The sequence below is a fragment of the Procambarus clarkii genome, chromosome 36 (genome assembly GCF_040958095.1).
Source record: "Procambarus clarkii isolate CNS0578487 chromosome 36, FALCON_Pclarkii_2.0, whole genome shotgun sequence".
NCBI lineage: Eukaryota > Metazoa > Arthropoda > Malacostraca > Decapoda > Cambaridae > Procambarus > Procambarus clarkii.
The window spans coordinates 10,014,120-10,039,494 of record NC_091185.1 but is presented as its reverse complement, the minus strand read 5'-3'; the positions used below and the strand labels follow the sequence as shown (position 1 = coordinate 10,039,494).

General features: G+C 51.4%; 1 protein-coding gene across 3 annotated transcripts in view; it reads left to right on the top strand.

Moving 5' to 3' along the window:
- The window catches only part of LOC123756101 (uncharacterized), a 238,833-nt gene that overhangs the window by 210,728 nt on the left and 2,730 nt on the right, over positions 1 to 25,375 (top strand). For all 3 annotated transcript variants that reach the window (XM_069336550.1, XM_069336549.1, XM_069336548.1), the window contains exon 12: positions 9,218 to 9,318. In XM_069336550.1, coding sequence (XP_069192651.1) covers positions 9,218 to 9,318 — 101 coding nt within the window. The remainder of the gene's footprint in view (positions 1 to 9,217; positions 9,319 to 25,375) is intronic.

The window sequence follows — 25,375 nt, the reverse complement described above, 5'->3', positions numbered from 1 at the left end:
TGGGACCCATGGTGTGAGATATAATAATCAGTTTTATGTGAGATATAACATTCACAAACGTTCTATACGATCACTGGGCACACGATCAAACAATAACAAGCTAAGTATTACAGTATTATGAGCATTTACCGCAAAAGGCTGGATGCAATGACGCCTGTGCTTGGTGCCCAAAATATGGTGCTCGATCAGGTCGCCCACAATTCCTCTTCGACTGCCACTAAATGCTCCTTCCAGTCCTGACTTAAGAGTGAGAAGTCGCCTAACAGGTGCCACACAGGCACACCTGCTCAATTTATTCACTTAAAGGATTTCCTCATAGTAGGGTCCACACAGGTATGACAACCCAATAAGCTTCAGGTCACCACTATATTGTTACCACGATAACAGAGATACGTCACACGTCATCCTCAGACAGATTCCTCACACGTTGAACATGTAGCCTTTGCTCAAACTCTTCACAACAAGCTATAACTTTCCTTCTTCACAGGAGGCAACGAGGTACGTCCTTCCCTGACGACTCTCACAACTTGAGTAATGCTTTACGACCTCCGTCCACATCACGTCTCGTAATATACTGTTGACATCTTATCTTACCACATTTCCTTAAGATGCTTGCCCTCTGCTTTCATTCTCCTCAGTCATAATTACTGATGCTTGCTTGGTTTAAATTCTTCCTCTGACTCCTATCTCCAGTCAAGGCTGGAATAACTCTCACAAAGCAGACCTACCTCACAAACTTCCGCACTGCACAGAGCGCCGAGAGTGCCATAAGGTCCTCTGAGACTTGTGCCATTTATTTTTTAATTAGGCTATATTTTTAATGTTTTTTTTCTGGGGGGAGCCCCTACAGCTCCCCGAGCTTACCAGGCTGATATGCTAATGTCAGACTTTGGCATCAGTCATGTGTACAGAGTTCTTATGGGCCTACCAGGGACCACGAGCCAGAACCTGGCCCCCCTCAGAGAGGCAAGGGAAGCAATGGCCTATAGAAACCCCCATGTGGTTGGAAGCATTCTATGTCTGCCATCGACTGGGTTAGGCATCCCAAAACAAACTCCTATTCTGGTGAAAATTGCAACCAAAAGCCAAACGAGTGGATAGAACTCCCCAAACAAAAATGAGTAAACTAGTATGACGTCATTCGTCGTCGCGCCGCTGTCTGTGCAGCCCCCCTCCCGGGAGGGGAAAGGGGGAGCCCCAGACCTACCGCGCTGGCAATCCACACCCCAGTTCTGAGGCTGGATGTCAAAAACACGCAAAAAAAAACGCCGACCGGAGGAAGAGAGGGATGCCGGGGAGCCTCCGGGACTCACCCAGAAAATGGCGTTTCTTTACATTCAACGCTGGTTTTCTGGGGGGAGCCCCTACGGCTCCCCGGAGCTAACTACCCACAGAGGAGAAAAAAAAAATGGGACTGACCTGGGAGGCGGTCGCCGCACACTACTCTACTCGAAGTCGAGACAACAGGTCGCAACTGCCGACCCAAAGCGACACAGGCCCGACTGGGCCCAGGAACATGTACAAGGTAACAAACAGCCAAGAATCCTGTTCAACCGCCAAATTCCCTGTGCCCGAACGTCCTCCCAGGACACAGTACCAAAGACGGCGGCAAGAGCCGCGAACTTGCAGACGTCATGGGCACGGAGATAGACCGCAGGCTGGAGAGCCTGAAGAACCCCGCGGACGACCTGGGAAACCCGCACCCTCTAACAGGGAAGAAGGGAACTGGAGCAACCCAAATCGAGTCCATGGACCCAGAAGCCGTGGCGTGCCAACCACAGCAGAGAGCCGGACAAAAACAAATGCACTCCCGGCCCAACCAACCAAGCATCAAATAACCCAGGGACCCCTCCGGAAGCAACAGTCTAATCCTTCGCCAGAAAAGAAGAAGGCAGCAGATGACCAAACCGATCACCTCAACCGAAGGAGCAGAAAAACAAACCGGAACCGAAGGGTCCACAAGAAAACGAGAAGAAAGAAAAGAGCACTGTCCAAAGACTAGGACGGCTCAAGCGGCGCAAGAACAGGCCGGAGGTGAAACAAGCACGAGACAGCGTGCTTGTTTGAACGGTGCAGATGAAAGTCCGAAAGCAAAGCGAAGCGGCTCCGCCAGCGCCGCATAAAACGAGGCGACAGTATGCTGCAAGTCAACGGCCCCCCAACCCCCAGCAGAAAGCCAAGCGGACACCAACAAACGCAGCCACCGAAGAAGGGACAGAAGGAAAAGGAAGGACCGCCAGAACACCCCATACTGCTGCCAAGAAGCACACAGGTGGGACACCAACAACGAAGCCACCTGACCACCAACAGACTCGAGATCCCCGAGGCAGAACGTAATCCGCACCACCAAGGGTCATCTGAGCCTAGGAAGAGGCGGAGCCCAGTCTTCCAGCTGGGGCTTCTAGGTCTGACCAATGGCCCCCCTTCATTCTTGCTTTTCTGGGGGGGGGGGGGGGGGAACCCCGTCAGCTCCACGGAGCTATCCAGGTTGATATGCTAATGTCAGACTTTGACATCAGTCATGTGTATGGATTTCTGTGGGCTTACCGGGACCACAAGCCAGAACCTGACCTCCCTCAGAGAGGCATGGGGAGCAATGGCCTATAGAAACCCCCGTATGGTTGGAAACATTCAATGTCTGCCATCGACCAGGTCAGGCACCCAGAAAGGCAAGCGTCCCAAAACAAACCCCTATTCTGGTGAAAATTGCTACTAAAATCCAAACAAGTAGATAGAACTTCCCAAAAAGAAACACGCAAACGAGCATGATGTCACACGTTGCCGCACCTCTGTCTGCGCAGCTCCCCCTCCCCAGGAGGGGGGAAGGGGGAGCTCCAGACCCTCGCGCAGGCTATCCACCCTTCAGTTCTAAGGCTGATGCTAGAGGCAAAGGTCGTGTGCTCTGGCTCCAGTGTTTTTCAGCACTGTGCTTAGAGTGTGGTGGCTGTTTTCCAGGGGTGAGAGAGCCAGGAGTAATTTTTACAGTACTCGGGCTGCATGCGCTTAGGGTTACCTTCCCAAGGTGCCCTGTAAGTACTGCCCTTGGGGCTTGGGGTTACCTTCCACAAGTTTATTAGGTCCTACCTCTGCTGGGCTGTTTAACTGCTTGGTTTTTTGGCCACCCTTTGGGTGCTTGGATGTTTTGTCTCCCTTGTTTACCTTAGGGTAAGAGGCAGGTTGTACTGGTACGGGGCGAAGGGTGCTGCACAGCTTGTTTTCACCATTCATAGCGGCCGGCTCTGTTCCTTTGGGTACGTTGTCCTCTTGCAGGGTTTTGTTTTTCTTTTTGTTTGTGCCTTGTGGGGGAGTCTGCCTTGCTTGCCCCTTGGTATCTGACCTAATACGGTTTTCTTCTGGTGGTGCCCCCCTCTGTTAGGTCCCTGTGAGTGTACACATCTCTGAAGTTCAGCTATAGAAAGTTGCTTGGTAGTTTTAGGTGCCGGTTAGCAGTAGCCTGCTTGGGCTTTCCTGAGCGTGAGTTCCATCTCAGGACCCTGGGAATCCCCATGGGGGCGCGTGGGTTCAATGGATATGACCCGAGTCCCCCCTCCCTTTGTGCGAGTTCGAGGGTTGCTCTGCCCCCTTTTCTCAGGGTGACTCATTGTTTTTGCCTCCGTCTGCTGCCTGTGGGGTCAGTGGCACCTTGAGTCCTGCGAGTTTTGTTGCTTGTTTGTGACTCGATTACTCGGTCTTATGATAACTATGCGGGTGCAGGCAGCACGGGCATTGCATGTTGGGTTCAGGTGGTAGCAACACATTAGGTTGTTTGATCTCCAGAAGCCCCGAGGCTGCCCCGTTTTGGTTGTTGTGACGGGGCTTGGGGTGTTGGTTGCTTCAGTTTTGTTCCCTCCTCGCCCCCTTGTCTTTCCCCTGTTTTGATTTCATCTGGCCCCCCCCCCTCCCAACATCTGGATCTTTTCCATCTGTGGGTTCAGGGTCGGGGCAGGGATTTGATGGTCTTGAGACTCGGGCGGTCTCGGGGATTTCCCCTTCCAGGGTAGCAACAGAGGCATTCGAGCCTGTTCCTCCAGCTGGGTTGTATGAGTCTACGAGTTGTTGGGCGTTGGTCCCTCCCCGGGTTCGGATCCGTGTTCCTTCGGGTCCGTTCGGTTCCGTCGTCTCAGTGGGTACTTTTCTCCGTTTCTACCCCCTTTTTCTCTGGGATGGAACTTCTCTGCCATGTCGGGGTCATGTTCCCCTGTTATCGGGGCTCTGCACGACTTTTGGTCTCGGGTGTAACTTTGCCTTTATGAGCTTTCGTGATTTTGTTTGCTTCTGTGAGATCTCGGGGTTCGGGGAGGTCTTCGATTCTTCCCACATTGTTGGAACGTCTGTCATCTTCTAGTGAGGCTTACCTCCAGTCCTTTTTTGGACTTGTTGGTCCTCTTCCGTGCTTCTTCTTAGTTTTCGATACTGTCTCATTCTTTTGTCATTATATCTTCTCTCTGTGCTCTGTCTAGGCACTGCTAATATTTTGCTACACTCCTTGTTGGCGCCCACCCCGCTAGGCAGAGTTGTGCGGCTCGGACCTCATGCGTCCTGCGCATGCACCATGGGAGTTTGTTTTGTTCTGGACGGTGTACACAAGTGCTGGTGTTCGGCGTCCTTTTTCTCGCGGGTCCTCTCGCCTCTCCAGTCCATGACCAGTAGATGCTGGGGGTGTTTTGGATTGCCACTATGGGAAGGTCGCTGGGTTTTCCCTGTATATGGGTGTGGGGTGCCTCCTTCTCCTGCATGTGCGGCTTTGGCCTTCATCCTCGGGCGGTGCTCCCGGCATTTTCTTGCCTACGTTGTGTTGTGACACGTTCGTGCCTACGTTCTGCAGGTGAGTTTATGCGGTCTGGCATCTTTTTCAACCAGGCGCTAGTTTGTGGTTTTTGGATATGGATATCAGAACATAAGAACAAAGATGACTGCAGAGTACCTATTGGCCCATATGAGACCAATACATTGGATTCTCTGGACTCAACTAGTTGTCCTTACCTAGCTGTGCTTGCGGAGGTTGAGCTCTGGCTCTTTGGTCCCGCCTCTCGGCTGTCAATCGCCTGACATAGACATGGCCTCTGTGTTGTAGGTTCTGTCCCTTTTGTTCCCTTTGCTGCCTGTCTTTCTCATTCCTCATCTTCCTTCTATGCTCATATCCCTCGCTGCTGGTGCTGGGGCTGTTTTTCTAGTCCGTATGGCTTGTTATCCTGTATCCGCTTCAGGTTGCTTGACCTGCGGGTTAATCTGGCCGAAACGCTTTGCGTAATAGTGGCTTTAGGAGTTGTATGTACTAGCTCTATCTATAAATCCATCAATGTTTTGTATCTCACCTTGTATGTATGTACTTAACCTGAATAAATATTGGATTTGATTTGATTTGATATGTGTGTAAATCACGAAAATAAACACGTGATTAACCCTCAAACCGCTAGGGGCCCGAATGGAATTCACATCCACAGGCACAACAAAAAAAAAATCCAAAAAATTCTTTCGTCTTATAGAAGTGTTCATTTTTGTTCCCTGATCACGGAAAAAATAAAAAAAAATCGTAGGTGGCATATTTTAGCCGCAATAGGGTAGGGAAGTGTGGCAAAAAAAGGGCGTTGGCAGAGCCTTCGCCAGACGAGGTCTACTCCGGCCGAGCTGTCAGACGGCAGTTGCCACAAATATATTATTACCTAATTATTTCAATGTCTCTGATTTATTTTTTCTTAGTTTTTTTGCAGTAATATTATTCCATACAGTGAATTGTGGTATATTTATATTATAAAATGTGTGAACCATCGCTGTACTCAAAGTTATGGTGTGCATATTAGTGATTCAATTATTATGTTCATAAAACAATAAACAAATAGTTTTGCTGTTGTTACACTATATACTGTGACGGTGTTCCCCCCCTTATATTTCTCCCACGCCTGCTGTAAGAGTCATGTCCACTTTACCCGAGCGTTCTCTACGTCGCAGGCATCAGTTTGATATATGTGCTCCTCCCTCCATGGAGCACAGCGCTAAATATCACCACAATCCTGCTATTATCAGAATCCTGGTCAGTTTTATCACAGTCAGGGGGCTTCAGTAATACTATCACTGCTAAATAATAGCAGTATCATTTATATTAAGGTATTTGTAGGCGATGCTGTGGTCACAAGCTGAACAGCGGTGCTGTGAGCTCGTGCTGCGTGCGACAGCCTTGGTGGCTTGCTCAATACTGACGCTGTAACACCCAAGAATATTGGCCTGGATTTTTTTTCTAGGTGGCATCTGGTAACTATCGGTCGTGGCTGTACTATAGCTGCCCCTATCCCAGGCGGGGCGTTTAAATTATAGCGCTAGACACGAAATCATATATAAATGATGTGCGCGGTTTCGGTTTTGTCACTGATATCATTTATATATGATATGCGCGGTTTGAGGGTTAAAAATGTGACAGTGTCAGACCACAGAGGAAAATTGAAACAGGAATTTCCTTAAGTACTTTCATATATTAATACATGGTAAGCCGACTGGGCTCCCCCCAGAAAACCAGCATTGAATGTAATGAAATGCCATTTTCTGGGCGAGTCCTGGAGGCTCCCTGGCAACCCTCCCTCCCTCCCTCTGGTCGGCAGTTTTTGCGCGTTTTTGATATCACCTCAGAACTGGGGTGTGGATGGCCGGCGCAGGGGTCTGGGTCTTCCCCTTCCACTTCCCTGGGTGGGAAGAGCTGCGCAGACGGCGTCACGGCAACTTGTGACATCATACTCATTTACTCATTTCTGTTTGGGGAATTCTATTCACTTGTTCGGCTTTTTGTAGCAATTTTCATTAGAATAGGGGTTTGTTTTGGGATGCCTACCTTTCTGGGTGCCTAACCCAGTTGATGGCAGACATAGAATACTTCCACCCCACACGGGGGTTTCTGTAGGCCATTGATCCTCGTGCCTCTGCGAGGGGGCCAGGTTCTGGCTTGTGGTCCCCGGTAGGCCCACCGAACTCCATACACATGACTGATGCCAAAGTCTGACATTAGCATATCAGCCTGGTAAAGCTCCGGGGAACCTCCGGGTCTCACCCAGAAAATGCCGTTTCATTACATTCAACGCTGGGTTTTTGAGTCATTAGTGCTCTCTAGAGTGGAATATTGTTGCACACTAGTAACCTCATTCAAAGCTGAAGAGCATGCAAAGATCCTTAACCACTAGAATCTACACAGTAAATCATGTGGGCCTGCAGGCTGCTCCAAGCAACCATCTGGTGGACACAAGTCAAGTCCGGCCTCAGGCCGGGCTTGGGGAGTAGAACTCCCAGAACTCCATCAAGCCGGTATCTAAATCATCTAAATTTAAAATCTGTGTTCCCTGGAGCACTTGTGGGAGAGATACATAATACTCTACACTTTGAAAATATTAGGAGGACAGGTTCCAAATCTGCACACAGAAATAAGGTCACATGAGACCAGAAGGCATGGCAGGATGTGCAAATTAGCCCCACTGAAGAGCAGAGGTGCAATAGGCATGCTAAGATAGAAAGTAATCATCATCAAAGGCCCAAGACTTTTCAACACTTTCCCCACACATATGGGACATAACTGGCCGACCTTTCACAGTGTTGAAAAGAGAACTTGACAAGCACATTCAAACGATACCTGATCAACCAGGCTGACTCATACCTCAGGCTGCGAGAAGCTGCATCAAACCAGTATCAAATCGGCATAGTGGATCAGACCAGCAACCAGAAGGCCTGGTCAGACACTGGGCCACGGGGATATTAATCTTCTTGAGGTTATCTTGTGATAATTTCGGGGCTTTTTAGTGTCCCCGCGGCCCGGTCCTCGACCAGGAAGCAGCCCGTGACAGCTGACAACACCCAGGTACCTATTTTACTGCTAGGTAACAGGGGCATAGGGTGAAAGAAACTCTGCCCATTGTTTCTCGCCGGCACCTGGGATCGAACCCAGGACCACAGGATCACAAGTCCAGCGTGCTGTCCGCTCGGCCGACCGGCTCCTAATCCCCAGAATCTTTAACAGGTAAACAACAACTATACTATACCTTAGTCAATTGCACCTCTACCTTCTGCTACAGGCATGGTTCATCCATCTTCTGATCCTCAATGTTTCCAGTGTGGCATTGGGGATGGAAAATTTTTCATACATTTATGCAGTAATAAAAATCAAACGGAACCTCCTCACTTGCTTAATTATAGTACAGTATATGTACAGTACGTTATTTTAAATTAAACATTTATTTTGTATTCCTATTATAAAGACACACCTCAAACATGAGAGGGAACACTCGGTGACCGGCACAAACCCAAAACCGTCAGTAATTTCGAAGCGTTATATGACAATGGGTGTCTGGCAGAGAGAACACCATGAGCGTATCTCTCATCTTGTAACTACACTTAGGCAATTACAAATATCTTGAATTGGCAAGATTTAAACAAACCAACAGTGTACATGTATTACATTTATTAAAAGACGAATGCGACATAATATAGCACAAAATAATTTTCGCTCACCAAATCAACGATCTGGTTAGTGAGAGAATGTCCCGCCAATTTCTGGGTGAGCCCCAGAAGCTCCCAGATATGCCCCTCGCCCCAGGACATCGGAGTGTTCCATCATCATAGAATCGAGGGTGGAGCGGGCCAACTGATTCGGTCTGCCTCCCTCCTACCCCCAAACGAAAGGGGGGGGGGGGGGGGAGGGAGTACTGTACTAGTTTCATGAAATTTTTGTGGTTTTTGTTTTCATTGTTGGGGAAGTTCTTTTGGCAATCTTCTGAGGCTGTGGTCTCATCCTAACCATGCAGCGGTCTGTTGAGTTTCATTGACTTTCTGGGCACTTCCCTGGTGGTTCCAGTTATAATTAACTTTAAATGTAAAGTGTTTGTAGGCCACCACTCCCTGTGCTACTATGAGGGAGCCAGGTTCTGGCTTGTGGCCCCCGGTAGGCCAATAGAACTCCACGACTGATGCCACTTGAGAGTTTGACACTAATTCCGTTTGATAGCTCCACGATCCTCTGGGGCTCACTGATAAATTGGTGTTCTGGGTGAGAACAGAAGTAAGAAAGAAAGATATTATACTTTCCAAGTAAACACAGTACTCACCAAGTATGATATTGGCACGGTGAGTGTCCAGCCGTACGTCTACATAAAATGGTCTTCATGTTCTCCATTCTCAAAGCAAGATTATTTTATATATCTTTGTCTAATGCAGTAAGCAAAAATTAATGTATTTTTATTTATAGGTATTGCTGAGTTGACCCGGCTCATGGCAAATCTTGGAGTCTCCATCAAGGACATGGTCCATGAACGAGCCTGGATTAGGAGCGACATCTTCAGTGTTGAGGTAAGGCTCACAAAATGTGCAATGGAGCTGACAGGTGTGGGGGCAGGCATCTTATTCACTATAGGGTAGGCATGCCCAGGTTAGGCAAGTCAGAAAGCACAGGGTAGGCATACAAGTCAACATGCCCAGGGTATAGGGCGACCATGAGCTAGAACCCAGCTCTGCTCAGAGAGGCATAGGGCGCAATGCCACTGTGAATTTTTTTTATGTACATTTATTCATGTTTGCCACCACTAAGGGAAGGCTCCCAGAAAGTTAGCAAAAAAAGCCAGACCACAGCCTCAAAACACCCAAAAGAACTCTTCCCATCAATGTAAACAAACAATCGAAAATTCTCGAAACTAGCTCAAGCAAGTTTGCCCCATCTCTTCCCCTCATTTGGGGAGAGGAGGGAGGCAGACTGGGTCAACTGGCTGCTCCACCACCAACTCTTATATTGATATATTTGTGCCTAGTCACCCACTGAGTTCGCTCTTACTCTGGTTTCCTGTTGTCAGTTAAGTGGTGTTTTGCCTTCTTACGCCTTTCCTGTGCACGTTTGTGCAGCACGATCCGGGAGTTTAGTGTGTTTGGAACAGCATGTGCTCAGGGTTTACTTCCCTATGTGATCCTTGGGTACTGCCCTTTCACTATCAGGATTCTCTTTCCTGAAGTGTTCGAGGTTCACTCCCTTGGGGGCAGCGGTTGCCAACCTTTCGGACCTCACGGCCCACTAAATTCATAATTTTAAATGCCGTGGATTAGTGATCCCACGGACCACTAATTTAAATCCTGAGGATCACTAATAAGGACTTATCTCCAACAATCACTTTTGTTAAAGCAATTACTTGCTTTTGCGTATTTTCATGCATTCTTTGAAAATATTCAAGTGGTTTCCTAGCTAAATCCAAGTGTTTTGATGGCATGTGTCTTTCCAGTTTGGAAGGTTTCATGGCATCATTGGATAAACTCTCACACACACAACACAAAGCACCTGTGGATGATGCATCTCACTACCAGGTTCTTAAATGAATTCTAATTTCAAGTAGCTCGAATCATATTTTCTTTATATTTTGAGTTTTGTTTTCTCTCCGCCTCCAGTTCGAATGTTCTTGCTAATGGTGCCTGACGAGGACTGTGGAGGCTCTGAATCATTGACCCAGTTTCTCATGGTGAAGGGACAAACAGAGCCCAAGAACTCCCCCCAAGAAAATCAATGCAACAAGCAAAATGCCATTAAACCGCCGCACTGCTCATTGACCCTCCACTTCATCAATTGAAGTCGGCTGGGACTGATGTCTCCTGGCATCAATTTCCTGTCAGGATTTTGCCTTGGCGGTTCTACCTGCTGTGTATTGGGCGGTGGCCAGGAGTAAGCGGTACTTCGGGCTGCATGCACTTAGGGTTATCTTCCCTAGGTGCCCTGTAAGCACTTCCCTTGGGTCTCAGTGTTATCTTCCCTGTGGCTTTCAGGTTCTCTCCCATAGGGAATGCTGTCGCTTGGCATTGACCTTGCCTTTGGGGTCTGCGGTGTTCTTGGTGCTTTTGTTTGGCCCTGGGTAGGGAGTGCTTGTTATTGCAATGTGCTAGGTTGGTTGCCCACTCGAATGCCCCGGGGCTGCCCCGTTTTGGTTTTAGGGACCCGAACTTGGGGGAGTTGGTCGATTCAATTTTGGTTCAGTCTGTGTCCTCAAGTCCTTCACTGGTGGGCATGGTTTACCCTGCTCCTCCTCCTCTCCTGCTGCTGACTCCTGAATATCTGAGTTTCAGAGTCGGGGTGAGGTTTAGTTGGGGATGAGACTCGGGTGGCTCTGGGGGCTGTGCCATTCATTGTGAGGACAGAGGCCTTTAAGCCTGATCCTCCCACTGAGGCTTCTGGGTCTTACCAGCAGACCCTCCCCCCCTTCTTTGTTGCCTTTCCCTTGGACTCTGGAGGAGTCCAAGGGAAAGGATGGAGTCCAACTGCTTCAAGGATGGAGGGTGTGGGGGATGGCTCTGCCCCGGAGCCTGGATTGGAGGTTTTCGGGGCTGGGGGGGAAGGGGGGGGAATCGGCTTTGGACTCTTGGACCCCGTTCAATCCTGCCTGGGCCTTGGTTCTCTCGGGTGGGGTTTGCTGTTGCAGGATTCGGGGTTTACGTATATCCTCGCTCTCTCTTTTGACTTGGCTTGGGCCCTGGCTCCTAAGTTTTCATCTCCTTTCTGTCCGTTGTTGTTTTCGGACGCAATTGTTTCTCAGTTTTTCAGGCAGCTTCTACCAGTTGCCATCCTCTTTCTGATTTGTTAGTGATCCGGGGTGGGCATTCTCATGCTTCTCAGAAGGGTCATGCCATGGCTAGGATCATCCACATGCCTTCCCCGTGCCATCTGGTCGAGGTGGGCCCTTAGTGCCAATTTCTATGCTGGTGCCTTCTCTGGAGCCATCTTCGGCTGGTCGGCGCGGTAATCGCTCTGCACATAAGTCGGCTTCTTGGAAGGGGTGGCAGCCCTTTTGCATATCCCCCCATTGACAGAGCACTGGGAGGGTTGGGGAGTCAGGCTCTTGTGTGTCCATGCTTGGTCCCATAATTCGTGGGCATTTTGGGTCGTGTCTTCCGGCCTGTGATGGCAGTGGGCGGCTCCTCCTTCTCTCGGAGGTTCGGGGTGTAGTAGTGCAGGCTTCCTCCCCTATGCTCCATTGGGTCATCTTGGAGTGGGTGTGCTTGAGCATGAGCGAACCGACTTTGTCCCTCAAGTGGGTTTCTCGTTTGTTTCCAGTTCCGAAATGGGACTATGCAGATCTTCGGTTGTGGACTTGTCCCATCTGAACCGCTGGATTCCTTGCCCCTCCTTTCGCATGACCACCCTGTCCCAGGTCTGGTTTCTGATGGAACCAGGTTCTTAGATGGTGTCTCTGGACCTCCAGGATGCACATTGGCATGTCCCTATTCACCTGGGGTTCAGGAACTGGTTAGGTTTTGTGGTGGGGTGACAAGCTTATTGCTTACGCTTATTGCATCGGTTGCTGCGTCTCCGGCTTCCTCTTTTTTTTTTTTTTTTGGTTCAGTGCCTTGGTGCCTTCCGGAACCCTCGCTCAATGTGTTTACGGACGCCTCGTCTCTCAGCTGGTTGCTCACTAGTGCTCACTAAGCCAGCCAGGGGCGCTGGGCTCTGTCCTTCTGTGGGGCTCGCAGCACAGTGCGGGAATTTGTGGTGGTGTGGCTTACGCTGCGGCGAATTCAGCTAGCTCGAGGTTCTATGATCCAGCTCCATTTACACTGTGCCCCAGTGTGCTTCATTGCCTGAACTGCGGAGGGGTCTCTTCAGTCCATGTCTCTGTGGGGATGGTCGCTTCGAGTGACTCTTCTGCTGAGTTCTCAGGGTTTAGCTCATTGTACGGTTCACATCAGGGGTGTTTGCAAAGTCCTGGCAGATGGCCTGTCTCAGTTCATTCCTCTGTTCACGGACGGGACAGTCAACATCAAGTCCTTCAATTGACTTTGCCAACTGAAGGTGGACCACCTTCTGGTCCCAGGAGATGGACCTCTTCAAGTCAGAATTGTCGCAGTGTCTCCCAATGTATGTGGCGCCCTTCCCCAGCTGCAAAGCCATCACAGTCGACGCTTTTTGGCAGGATTAGTTGAGGTGGGGGGTTCCTGTACCTCTTTCCCCCAGTCCAGCTGTTGCTTCAGGTTCTGACTCTGGTGGAGTCCTATCAGGGAAGGGTTCTCCTTCTGGCCCCATGGTGCTTGCTCGGTGTCCTAACCCAGGGCGTTTCCGCGGCTCTGCCTCTTTCAGCAGATCGGGTCAGTGCGGTACTTTGCTGGTTCGATCTACTCTTCCGCTCTTCGCGTTTGGTATTTTTGACGTGTATGTATCACCACTTGTATAATGATCAGGTGGCTTCGCTCATGGTGTCCCACCTGCAGACTTCTTCTCGGTGACAGTATGAAGTCTTGGCGTTCTTTTCAACACTTCCTTTCTCTTCGTAGGCTGTCTTCTGTTTCTGTTCGTGTTGTTTTGTCTTTATTTTCTTGGCTATTTCAGGACCGACATCTTATGCCTAATACTGTTGCCTCTTATTGTGCGGCGCTGGTGGAGCCACTTCAGCTTGTGTTTGTGGTGGATGTCACTTCGGCCCCGTTCCGTAAGCTTTCTCGTGCGTTTTCCATCTCCGGCCTGCTCATGCCTCGACTGAGCTGTCCTTGTCTTTGGATAGGGTGCTCTTTCTGGGGGGACCCCCCTACGGCTCCCCGGAACTATCCATGGCTGATTTGGATACCTTAACTTTTTTGCATCAGTTGATTTGGGTGGAGTTCTAGGCCTACCGGGGACCACGAGCCAGAACCTGGCCCCCTCACAGAGGCACGAGGAACAATGGCCCATAGAAATGCACATGTGATTTGGAGCATTCTATATCTGCCATCGACCGGGACAAGCACCCAGAAAGGTAAGCGCCACCAAACAAACCCCTATTCTAGTTAACAACGAAAATCATAAAACGAGTGGACAGAACTTCCCAAGAGAAAAACAAGCAAACAAGCATGACGTCACACGAGTCGCGCCGCATGTCTGTGCAGCTCCCCCCTTCCCCGGGAGGGGGAAGGGGGCAAACCCCTTGTTTACCTTGGGGTAAGTGGTAGTTGTTGCGCTGGTGGGGTGCGGGGTACTACATAGCTAGTTTTCACCTTTAACAGCGGCCGGCTCTGTTCTCTTCGGGTACGTTGTCCTCTTGCGAGGTTTTTCTTTTGTTTTTGTTTTTGCCTGGTGGGGGTCATCCTTGTGTTCACCCTCCCCCATTATGTTAGGGTCGTTGTGTGGTGGCACTCAATACTTTGCCCTCGTGAGTGGACACGTCCCGTGAGTTAAGCTATTAGCAGTACCCTGCCTGGGATAACCCTTAGCAAACCCAGTCTAGGGGCCCTGGAAAACCCCGCGAGGGCACTCGGGTCCAATGGAGGAAACCCCTGCATCCCCTCTTGCTTTGTGTGAGTTTAAGGGTTGCTCTGTCCCCTTGTCTCAGGGTGACTCTCATTGTTTTTGCCTCCGTCATGCTGCCTCAGTGACACATTTGATCCTGAGTCCTGCAAGCTTTGTTGCTTGTTTGTGACTCCAATCACCCTCTCTGTTGATGACATTCTTTGGGTGCAAGTGGCTCGCGCGTTGCCGGGTAGGTTGTTGCAATGCGCTAGTTTGGTTGCTTCCCCGGATGCCCCGAGGCTGCCCCGTTTTGCTTCTCAGGACCCGGACTTGGAGGTGTTGGTCGCGTCGGCCTTGGTTCCGTCCACGTCCCCTTGTTCTTCCCCCTGCTGTGGTTCATTCAGTTCCGCTCCCCTGCTTCCGGCTCCTAGGCATATGAGGGCTTCAGGGTCGGGGCAGGGTTTCGAGGTTTGAGACTCGGGCAGTTTCGGGGGTTGCCCCTTCCGGGGATGCGTCGGAGGTGTTCGAGTCTGTTCCACCAGCCGTAGCTCCGGGGTCTGGCCAGTGGGCCCGCTCTCTTCCTGCTATTTTGGCCGCCCTGGCTTTTTCTTGTGAGGCCGGGTCTTTGGAGGACAACTCGTTCCTGGGGCCTGACGTGGTGGTTCCCGGGGTTGGGGTGGTGCTGACTTGGGGGCTTTGGGCCCCATTGAACCCTGCCTTGGTTTTTCAACCTTCCGAGTGGGGCCTACTGTTACAAGGAGTGGGGTTTTCAATTCCCCCCTCTGCATACAAGTTGCCATTGGGCGTCAGCCTCTCCCCGAGTTCTGATCTGTTGACTCTGTCCTTCTGTAAGGCATTTTCTTCACTTTCCCTTTCTTCTCTGGGACCTGTGTTCTGCATCATGCCACAATCATTTTCTGTTTTCTCGGGTCCTGAATGTCCATTGGTCACGGATGCTATTGTATGCATCTGTGCCTTTGATTTTGTGCTTGGTGGTCTTGGTTCTCGAAGGTTCGAGTGGGTCTTTGATGTTTCTGCATTATTGGAACGTCTGTCGTTTTCCAGTGGGGCTTACCTCCAATGGCCTTTCTAGGACTAGTTGGTACTCTTCTGTCCTTTTTCTCATCTTTCGATGCTGTTTCCGATTTTAATAATCGCCTCTTTTTGTCCCTTGTTATGACATTACTAATTATGGTTCCATTTTTCTTGTTGGCACCTTCCCCGGGGGTCGAGTAATGCAGCCCGGACATCATATGTCCTGCGCATGCCGTGGGTGTTTGTTTTGTTTTGCTTGGTGTAGACACGTATTAGTGTTCAGCGCACTTTCTCCCGGGTTATACACTGCTCTCGCTCATCTTATCTCTCCAGTCTTTGCCCCCTGGCTATTGGGGTCGTTCTGGGTTATATGTGGGGGGAGCACTTTTAGTTATTTCTCTGCTTATGGATGAGGGGTGGCTAGGTGTGGCAGCCCTCTCCGCCTCTCCACCTCCCCACTGCACCTGCTGTCCTGCACAAGCATCTCTGGACATGCTCTACTAGCAATACTTCCAGACTATTACACAGCTATGCTGTGTCATGACCCGATAGTGCCTCTGCTCTACAGGTGAGCGTTTACGGTCTGGTGACTTTGTCAGCTGAGACACGGGACATTTCTTCATTGCCCGTCCAGTTCCTGACTGCACCCTTTTATATGTTCCGAACCATAATGTTGTCTGACCCACGTAGCAGTTGGGTCGGCCCATGTATTGCGTTTCTGCAGTGGTTCCCGGGTTGACATCGGTGAGCACTGCTTTTCATGTTCAACATTTTCCCATTGAATTGATGTCCCCATGGCACAGTGGTATGACACTGCCCTAGCCTAACCTAACCTAACCTGCCTATTCCAAACTTTGGTTTTCTGGGGGGAGCCCCTACGGCTCCCCGGAGCTTACTAGGCTGATATGCTAATGTCAGACTCTGGCATCAGTCATGTGTATGGAGTTCTTATGGGCCTACCGGGGACCACGAGCCAGAACCTGGCCCCCTCTAGAGAGGCAAGGGGAGCAATGGCCTATAGAAATGCCAGTGTAATTGGAAGCATTCTATGTCTGCCATCGACCGGGTTAGGCACCCAGAAAGGTAGGCGTCCCAAAACAAACCCCTATTCTGTTGAAAATTGCAACCAAAAGCCGAACAAGTGGATAGAACGCCCCAAACAAAAACGAGCAAACTAGTATGACATCATCCGTCATCGCGCCGCTGTTTGTGCAGACCTCCCTCCTCGGGATTGGGAAGGGGCAGCCCCAGACCTACCGCGCCGGCAATCCACACCCCAGTTCTTGAGGCTGAATGCTATCGGTTCGGTTGTGTGCTCTGGCTCCAGTCTTTTTGCGACGCTGTGCCTTGCATGTGGCTGCTGTACTCCAGGGGGTGGGGGAGCCAGGAGTTATTCCTCAGAACTTGGGCTGCATGCGCCTAGGGTTCCCTTCCCTAGGTGCCTTGTAAGTACTGCCCTTGGAGCTTGGGGTTACCTCCCACAAGTTCCTCGAGATCTGCCTATGTGTGTGTTCGTTTTACTGCTCGGTTTCTCGGCTGCTCTTTGAGTAGTTGGGGGTTTTTGTCTCCCCTAGTTAACCTTAGGGTAAGAGGCAGTTTTCGCACTAGTAAGAGGCACAGGGTGCTGTGCAGCTAGTTGTCACCTATCACAGCGGCCGGCTCTGTTCTTTGGGGTAAGTTGTCCTCTTGCGGGGTTTTGTTTTTCTTTTTCTTTTTGCCTTGGGAGTTTCTGCCCTATTTGCCACTGGTGTTTGGCTTCCCCCTGATACTTGGTGGTGCCCCCTGCTTGGTCCCTATGAGTGTACACTTCCCTGGGGTTCAGCTTTAGACAGTTTGTTTGGTAGTTTTGGGCGCCAGCTAGCAGTACTGTGCCTGGGTTTACCTGAGCGCGAGTCCTCTTCAAGTAAACGCTCAGGACCCTGAGAATCCCCTAGGGGACGTGTGGGTCCGATGGATGTGACTCCGGGGTCCCCCCCCCCTTCGTGCGAGTTTGAGGGTTGTTCGGTCCTCTTGTCTGATGGCGACCCTCACTGTTTTTGCCTCCGTCACGCAGCCTGTTGGGTCGGTGACACTTTCGATCCTGAGCCCTCTGAGTACTGTTGCTTGCTGGTGTCTTAACACTTTCGCGCTCTCGGCGCTCAAAAAAAATCAATACCCCAGATGCTTTCGGCACTTCGCGCGCCTACGCGGTAAGACCGAAAAAGTGTACACTCTTTTGACTGTCCTGACAATAATTGAAGGCGCACGTATTTAAATTTGGTATCACTGTGTTCGCAATGAAATTGTCTATAAGAGCATACCTATAAAATGCCGCCCAAGCATAAGGAGTATCAACACCAAATAAAAAACTATGCAGATCACTTGCCGAGAGCGCCAAACAGCAACAAAATGTTTCCACTCTCCTAATGGTTGCGAAGCCTACAGTTGTCCTACATCGCTAATTGTGGTATCATTGGAATCGCAATAAAATTCTCTACACGGACATATGCATATAAATATAGATTTAATGTCGTAGCCCACCCAAAACAATGTGGGAAGTGGCCGAAGTGTTACCCGCAGCAGCATATCAGCGAAACTCGCTTTGAAAAGTGTATATTCAATTCACTGTCCTGACATTATTTGTCGATGTATGTATTTCATTTTTGTACCAATGTGCTCGCAATAGAATGTTCTATAAGAACATAAGTATTAAAGGTCACATAAGGATGCGTTCGACCGGCAACATATATAAAAACTACGTCGATTACACTCGTCGTGTCAATAATACAATTGTTTTACCACGATGATTCACTGCCACACCGTTTTCTTTTATAAGCTGTTCGACTATTAGAGAAAACGTAAATTTCATGGCAAACATTTGTATACTATTCCCAAGTTGATCGGATAATAAATGGATTTTATACAAATATTTTTTCAATGGACTACAGGCGTCGTCTGTTATGAGGTGACGCATAAAATACGGTGACGACTCATAGATAATCCTAAGCGCGAAAGTGTTAATTTACCCAGTTTATGGATGATCTTTGGGTACAGGCTGCACAGGCGTTGCATTCTAGGTTTTGGTTGTTGCAACGCGCTAGGGTAGTTGCTCACCCGGATGCCCCGCGGCTGCCCCGTTTTGCTTACAGGGACCCGGACTTGGGAGTGGGGGTCGCTTCAACCCTGGTTCAGTCCGCACCTCCTGGTCCTTCCCCTCCTGTTGTTCGTTCTGGTTCCCCCTTCCTTGCTTCTGGCCCCGAAACGTCTGAGGGTTTCGGAGTCAGGGCAGGGGTTAGTTGGTCTTGAGACTCGGGCAGCCTCAGTGAATGCCCCTTCCGGTGTGACAATGGAAGCACTCGAGTCTCCTCCCCCGGCCGAAGCCTCTGGGTCTGACCAGTGGGGCTCATTCTATCAAGCTTCTATGGCTGCACCGGCCGTGTCTAGTGGGGTCAGTGCTTGGCGGAAGGACTCGGCCCTGGGTCCTGCGGAGGAGGACCCTGGGGCTGGGGAGGGGCTGACTGGGGGCCTTGGGCCCTGCTGGACCCTGCCTGGATTTTTCTACCCTCTGAGTGGGGCTTACTGTTACAAGGAGTGGGGTTTTCTTTTCCCCCCTCTGCGTATGAGTTGGATTTGGCGTCTGCCCCTCCCCAGGTTCAGTTCCGTGTTCCCCCGGGTGCCTCGGTTCCGTCTTTCCGGAGGTTTTCGGCTTATCGCATCCAACCTGCTGCGGTGCGGGCGGCCCTTGCGGCGAACCTCCTGCGTGACCCGGATTATGCCTCGGCAATGGATCCCTCAGCTTTCATGTTTGGGACTTCGTTCCCTTTCTGGCTCCGTTACAAGGTTCCGGAGTCATCCTGGCTGGCGGACTGTCCTGTCGTTGCCTTGGAGGCTTGGCACTTCTTCTGCCGTTCATGCATGCTTGAGTGGCGGGAGGCTTCAACGGTGCTTCAGGTTTTCCTGGGGGCGACCTTGAGCACCTCAATAAGTGCTTGTTTGCTGCGGCCCTTCCCCGGAATGTTGGTGCTGTTCAGCTCCATGTGCAGGTTCCCCTCCCTTTCGGTGGTGCAGGTGGCGGAGGACTTGCGCGCCCGGAGCCTTTTGGTTGCGGCCTTGCGCTTCTTTTCCCTCCTGGAGCTGTCTTCTGACTGGCTCACGGAGGATGTGGGGGCGCTTGGGGCTGTTCCAGGGTCTGGCGCCTTGGCCTCGGCGGCTCGCTCGTTGGCTGCCTTGCTGAAGCTATTCGCGCCGATCTTGCTGGATGCGGTGGCTCTGTTTTATACCTCCCGACTCGCGTGTTGGCAGACGGTGCTTGCCGCCTCTGTGGAATCCGCTTGGGCCTTGGCTCTTAGGAAGTTTTCCCCTTTTTGCCCTCTCTTGTTTGAGGCTTCAGCCGTTGCACAGTATATTCAGGCTGCTTGTGTATGGTAGGCCACTGGTGTCAGGTTCAGGTTCGGCTCCTCCTTCGAACCCGCCTTCGTCTGGTCAGCACAGTGTTCGCTCTGTGAGAGGTTCTGGGTCTCGTAAGGGGTGCCAGCCCTTTCGCGGTTCACCCCATTAACGGGGTGATGGGGGGAGGCTTGCGCTGTTCGCTCACGCCTGGCCCCATAATTTGTGGGCGTTTCGGGTCGTTTTACACGACCTCCAGTGGAGTTGGGTGGCCCCTTCCCCTGTGGGGGGTTCGGGGCTGGCGGGGCAGGCTTCTTCCCCTGCGCTCTGTCAGGTCGTCTTGGAGTGGGTTCGCTTCGGGATGGTCGAAACGACGACGTCTCTCAGATGGGTTTCCCGTCTGTTTCCAGTCCCGTTGTGCGGACCTGCGGTTCATTCTGGACTTGTCCCATCTGCACCCCTGGGTTCATTGCCCCTCCTTTCAGATGACCACGCTGTCCCAGGTTTGGCTTCTGTTGGAGCCGGGAGCTTGGATGGTGTCCCTTTACCTCCAGGACGCTTATTGGCACGTCCCGATTCATCCAGGGTTCAGGGACTGGTTCGATTTTGTTGTGGGGCTTCATGCTTACCGTTTTCGTTGTCTTCCATTCGGGTTGAACCTGGCACCTCATGTTTCCACGCGGGTCGTGGTGACCCGTCTGCGTCTGTTAGGTGTTCGGGTGTTGGCCTACCTTGACGACTGGCTGGTTTGCGCTCCCAGCTAGTCCACTTGTCTGCTACCCAGGGATCTGTTTTTTTCTCAGCTCGCTGGGTTCGGGTTCTTGGTGAACTGGAGGAAGTCTCATCTGGTTCCCTCCCAGGTTCTTACCTGGCTGGGCCTTGTGTCGGACTCTCGGACTGCTTCCTTGTCTCTTCCTCCGGAGTCTCTTCTGCGACTGCGGTCCCGCTTGTGCCTGTTTTTGGGGTAAAGCAACCGTCACCCGGCGGTTGCTCGAGGGTCTGTGCAGAAGCCTGAACTTCGCGATGCTGGTCTACCTGCCGGGACGGGTTTGGCTTTATCGGCTGTTCTGGTTCCTTCGGGGACGTCCCTTCCACCTCTCTTGTGGTCGCTGGGTTCGGACCCCGGGGACTTTGCGCCGGTTGCTGCTTCACCGGCTTCCTCTTCGGGTTTTTCGGGGTTCAGTGCCTTGGCACCTACCCAGGCCCTCACTCGATGTGTTCATGGACGTGTCGTCTCTCGGCTGGGGCTTTGTGACCAGTGCTCGCCAGGCTGGCCAGGGTCAGTGGGGTCCGTCCTAGCTTCCATCAAGTCCACAGTACTGTGCCGGAATTCGTGGTGGTGTGGTTTGTTCTTTGGAGGATTCGAGTCGTCCGCGGGTCGACGATCCGGCTCCATTCGAACTGCTCCCCAGTGGTTCATTGTCTGAACCAGGGGGGAGAGTGATGCGGTCCTTGGCTCTTTGGCGCTGGTCGCTTCTGGTGACTCGTCTGCTGAGTTCTCGTGGTTTGGCTCTTCTGGCAGTTCACGTGCGGGGAGTGTCCAACATCTTGGCCGACGGCCTGTCTCGTTTCGTTCTCCTCTCTACGGAATGGACGGTTGACGCCGACTCCTTCCATTGGCTTTGCCAGATGTCCGGATGCCCCGTGGTGGACCTCTTCGCGTTGGCGTGGTCGCGGCGCCTTTTCCTGTATGTGACGTCCTTTCCCGACTGCGAGGCTGTCGGGGTCGATGCCTTTCGACAGGACTGGTCGAGGTGGGGGTTCCTGTACCTCTTTACCATGGTTCAGCTGTTGCTCCTGGTCCTGACTCGCTTAAGAGACTTACAGGGGAAGAGTTGTCCTGTTGGCCCCTTGGTGGCCGGCTCAGCCTTGGTTTCAGGCACTGCTTGCTCGGTGTCTGAACCCGGAGGTTTTACAGCGGCTCCGCCTCTTCCAGCAGATCAGACCGGTACATCATGTGGCTGGTTCGATCTTCTCCTCGAGTCTATTTCGATCTTCTCCTCGAGTCTAGCGTATGGTATTTTTTACTCGAGCTTATCATCATCTCTGTGGTGATCAGGTGGCTTCCTTATTAGTGTCCCACCTTTGGGCTTCGTCTCGGCTGCAGTATGAAGTTTCCTGGCGGTCCTTTCGGTTCTTCTTATGTCTTCGTCATTGTACTTCGCTTTCTGTTAGGTTGGTGTTGTCCTTTCTCTCTCTTGGTTGTTCCAGGACCGTCTTCTTATGCCTAACACTGTCGCCTCGTATCGTGCTGCGCTGGCGGAGCCACTTCAGCTTGCTTTTGGTATTGATGTCACGTCTGCGCCGTTTCGCAAGCTGTCTCGGGCGCTGTTTCACCTCTGGCCTGCTCATGCGCCGCCTGAGCCGTCCTGGTCATTGGACAGAGTGCTCTCTTTTCTCTCTTTTCGTTTTCTTGTGGCCCCTTTGGTTCCGGATTGTTTTTCAAAGGCTCTTTTCCTTTTGGCATTGGCCTCTGGGGGTCGGGTGGGTGAGCTTCATGCTCTCCTCAGGCACAGAGGTTTCTGCTCTTTCGGTCGGGGTGATCGGTTTGTTCGTCTGCAGCCTTCTCCTTTTCTGGTGAAGAATGAGACTGCTGCGTTCCGGAGGGGTCCCTGGGTTGTTGATGCTGGGTTGATTCGACCGGGAGTGCATCATGTTTTGTGTCCGGTTGCGGCTCTCCGCCGTTATTTGCACACCACGGCTTTTGTGTCTGTGGATGCACTTTGGGTTGATCCAGTTTCCCTTCTTCCCTGTTCGAGGGTGCGGGTCTTCCAGGTCGTCTGCAGGGTTATTAAGGCTAGCCAGCCTGCGGTCTATCCCGGTGCAAATGACGTCTGCAAGTTTGAGGCTCTTACCGCCGTCTTAGGCAATATGTCCTGGGCTGATATTCGGGCGGTGGGATTTTGGCCGTCAAACAAGATCCTGGCTGTTCGTTACCTTGTAAATGTTCCTGGGCCCGGTCGGGCCTGTGTCGCTTTGGGTTGGCGGATGCAGCCAGTTGTCTCGACTTCGGGTTGAGGAGTGAGCAGCAACCGCCTCCCGGGTAAGTCTCTATTCTTTTCCTTGTGGGTAGTTAACTCTGGGGAGCCATAGGGGCTTCCCCCCAGAAAACTAGCGCTGAATGTAATGAAACGCCATTTTCTGGGTGAGTCCCGGAGGCTCCCTGGCATCCCTCCCTCCCTCCAGACGGAGTTTTTTTGTGTGTTTTGACATCCCGCCTCAGAACTGGGGTGTGGATCGCCAGCACGGTAGGTCTGGGCCTGCCCCTTCCCCCTCCCGAGGAGGGGGGCTGAGCAGACAATGGCACGATAATGGATGACGTCATACTAGTTTGTTTGTTTTTGTTTGGGGACTTCTATCCACTCGTTCAGCTTTTGGTTGCAAATTCACCAGAATAGGGGATTGTTTTGGGATGCCTACCTTTCTGGGTGCCTAACTCGGTCGATGGCAGACATAGAATGCTTCCAATTACATGGGGGTTTCTATAGGCCATTGCTCCTCTTGCCTCTCTAGAGAGGGCCACGTTCTGGCTTGTGGTCCCCGGTAGGCCCATAAGAACTCCATACACATGACTGATGCCAAAGTCTGACATTAGCATATCAGCCTAGTAAGCTTTGGGAAGCCTCCGGGACTCACCAAGGAAATGGTGTTTCATTACATTCAACGCTGGTTTTTGGGTTTCATGAGTTATCAAGGTGTTTTTCACAGTATTCTTGGGGCGTTCCCTGATTTTTCCTCGGGCGACCGTTGTGGGGGCGCAGAGTGTGGGTTGCACCAGTTGACATTCTGATCGTATTGTGACATGAGATTCGACCATATGTACATTACATATACACATACATATGCTTTATATGTGTACAGCGTGTATAGATGTTTGCTGGTTTATATAGCTTTCCGATCACCCACTCCTGCCCCTACAGTTTTTTTTCGTTGGGACAGGGGATGCTTGGCTTCTGGCCCTGGCTGGGGCTTTTCTTTGTATTTCTTTCCGGACAGTACGTTTTTGTTTTAGTGCAGTAGCATGCTTCGTTCTGCCCTGCTTGGGCTGGTGGTGCTGCTACTGTGGGTTATGGTGTCACTGTTTTCGCTTCACATCTCGGGTTTCGGCTCATGGTGCTCGGTTCCTTGTTGGCCTCCACCTGGGCCTTGGCTCTTAGGTTTTTCGCTACGCTTTCTGCCGTCTTTGGTGGCATGTCTTGGGCTGACATTCAGGCGCAGGGTTGGTTTTTGCAGTCGCGCTGGGTCTTGGCTGTGCGCTCCCTCGTATTTGTTCCTGGACCTAGTCAGGCCTATGTCACCTTGGGTCGGCTGTTGCAGACTGTTGTCTTAACTTCGTGTTGTGGTGTGAGCACCGACCGCCTCCCGGTTGCATCCCTCTGTTTTCATCTTTGGTGAAGTAGCTCCGGGGAGCCGTAGGGGCTCCCCCCAGGAAACCAGCGTTGAAGGTAATGAAACGCCATTTTCTGGGTTAGTCCCAGAGGCTCCCCGGCAACCCTCCATCCCTTCGGTCGGTGATTTTTCGTTTTTTTTTATATCCAGCCTCAGAACGGGTGAGGATCGCCAGCGTGAGGGTCTGGAGCTTCCCCTTCCTCAGGAGGGGAAAGTGGGGAGCTGCACAGACATGCGGCATGGCTCATGTGACGCCATGCTTGTTTGCTCATTTTTCTTTTGGGGAGTTCTGTCCACTCGTTGGACAATTTTCATTGTTAACCAGAATTGGGGTTTGTTTTGTGGAGCTTACCTTTCTGGGTGCCTGTCCCGGTCGATGGCAGATATAGAATGCTCCAAATCACATGTGCATTTCTATGGGCCATTGCTCCTCATACCTCTGTGAGGGGGCCAGGTTCTGGCTTATTGTTCCCGGTAGGCCTAGAACTCCACCCACATCGACTGATGCAAAATAGTTAGGGTATCCATATCAGTTATGGATGGCTCCGGGGAAGCCTCCGGAACTCACCCAGAAAATGGAGTTTCATTACATTCAACGCTGTTTTTTTTTATCTGTTCTCCTTGGTTTGTTGTGGCTCCTTCGGTCTAAGATTGTTTTCAAAAGACTTTGTTTTTGTTTGCTTTGGCCTCTGGGGTCGGGTCAGTGAGCTCCATGCACTCCTCCAATGCAAGGAGTTTCTGCTCTTTCAGTCCTGTTGGACGTTTTATTCATTTGCAGCCGTCTCCTTCTTTTCTGGCGAAGAGTGTGATGGTGGGCTTCCGGAGGGGTCTGTGGGTTATTGATGCTTGGTTGGTCAGGCTGGGCATACATCAAGTTTTTGGTCGAGTTGCGGCTTTACACCGTTACTTGCGTGCCTCGGGTTCTATGTCCAGGGATGGGCTTTGGGTTGATCTGATATCCCTCATTTCCTGTTCATGGCTCGGGTCTCACAGGTCGTCCGCAGGGTTTCAAGTCTAGCAGCCTGAGGTCTACACTCATGCCCATGATCGGACATTTGCAGTTCTTGTTGCTGTTTTTGGGAACATGTCTTGGGTTAACATTCGGGCACGGGGGTTTTGAAGGTCGAACAGGGTCCTGGCCGCCCGTTATCTCCTGAGTGTTCCGGTCCCTCAGCAGTCATCTGTGGCCTTGGGCCGCCAGTTGCGGCCAGTTTTCCCATCTTCATCATGAGGAATGCAGTGTTGCCGCCTCCCGGATAAGTCCCTCATTTACTATCTTTGGCTATCTATCTCCAGGGAACCAGAGGGGCCCCCCACAAAAAACCAGCATTGAATGTAATGAAACACCATTTTCTGGGTGAGCCCCGGAGGCTCCGTGGCACCCTCCCTCCC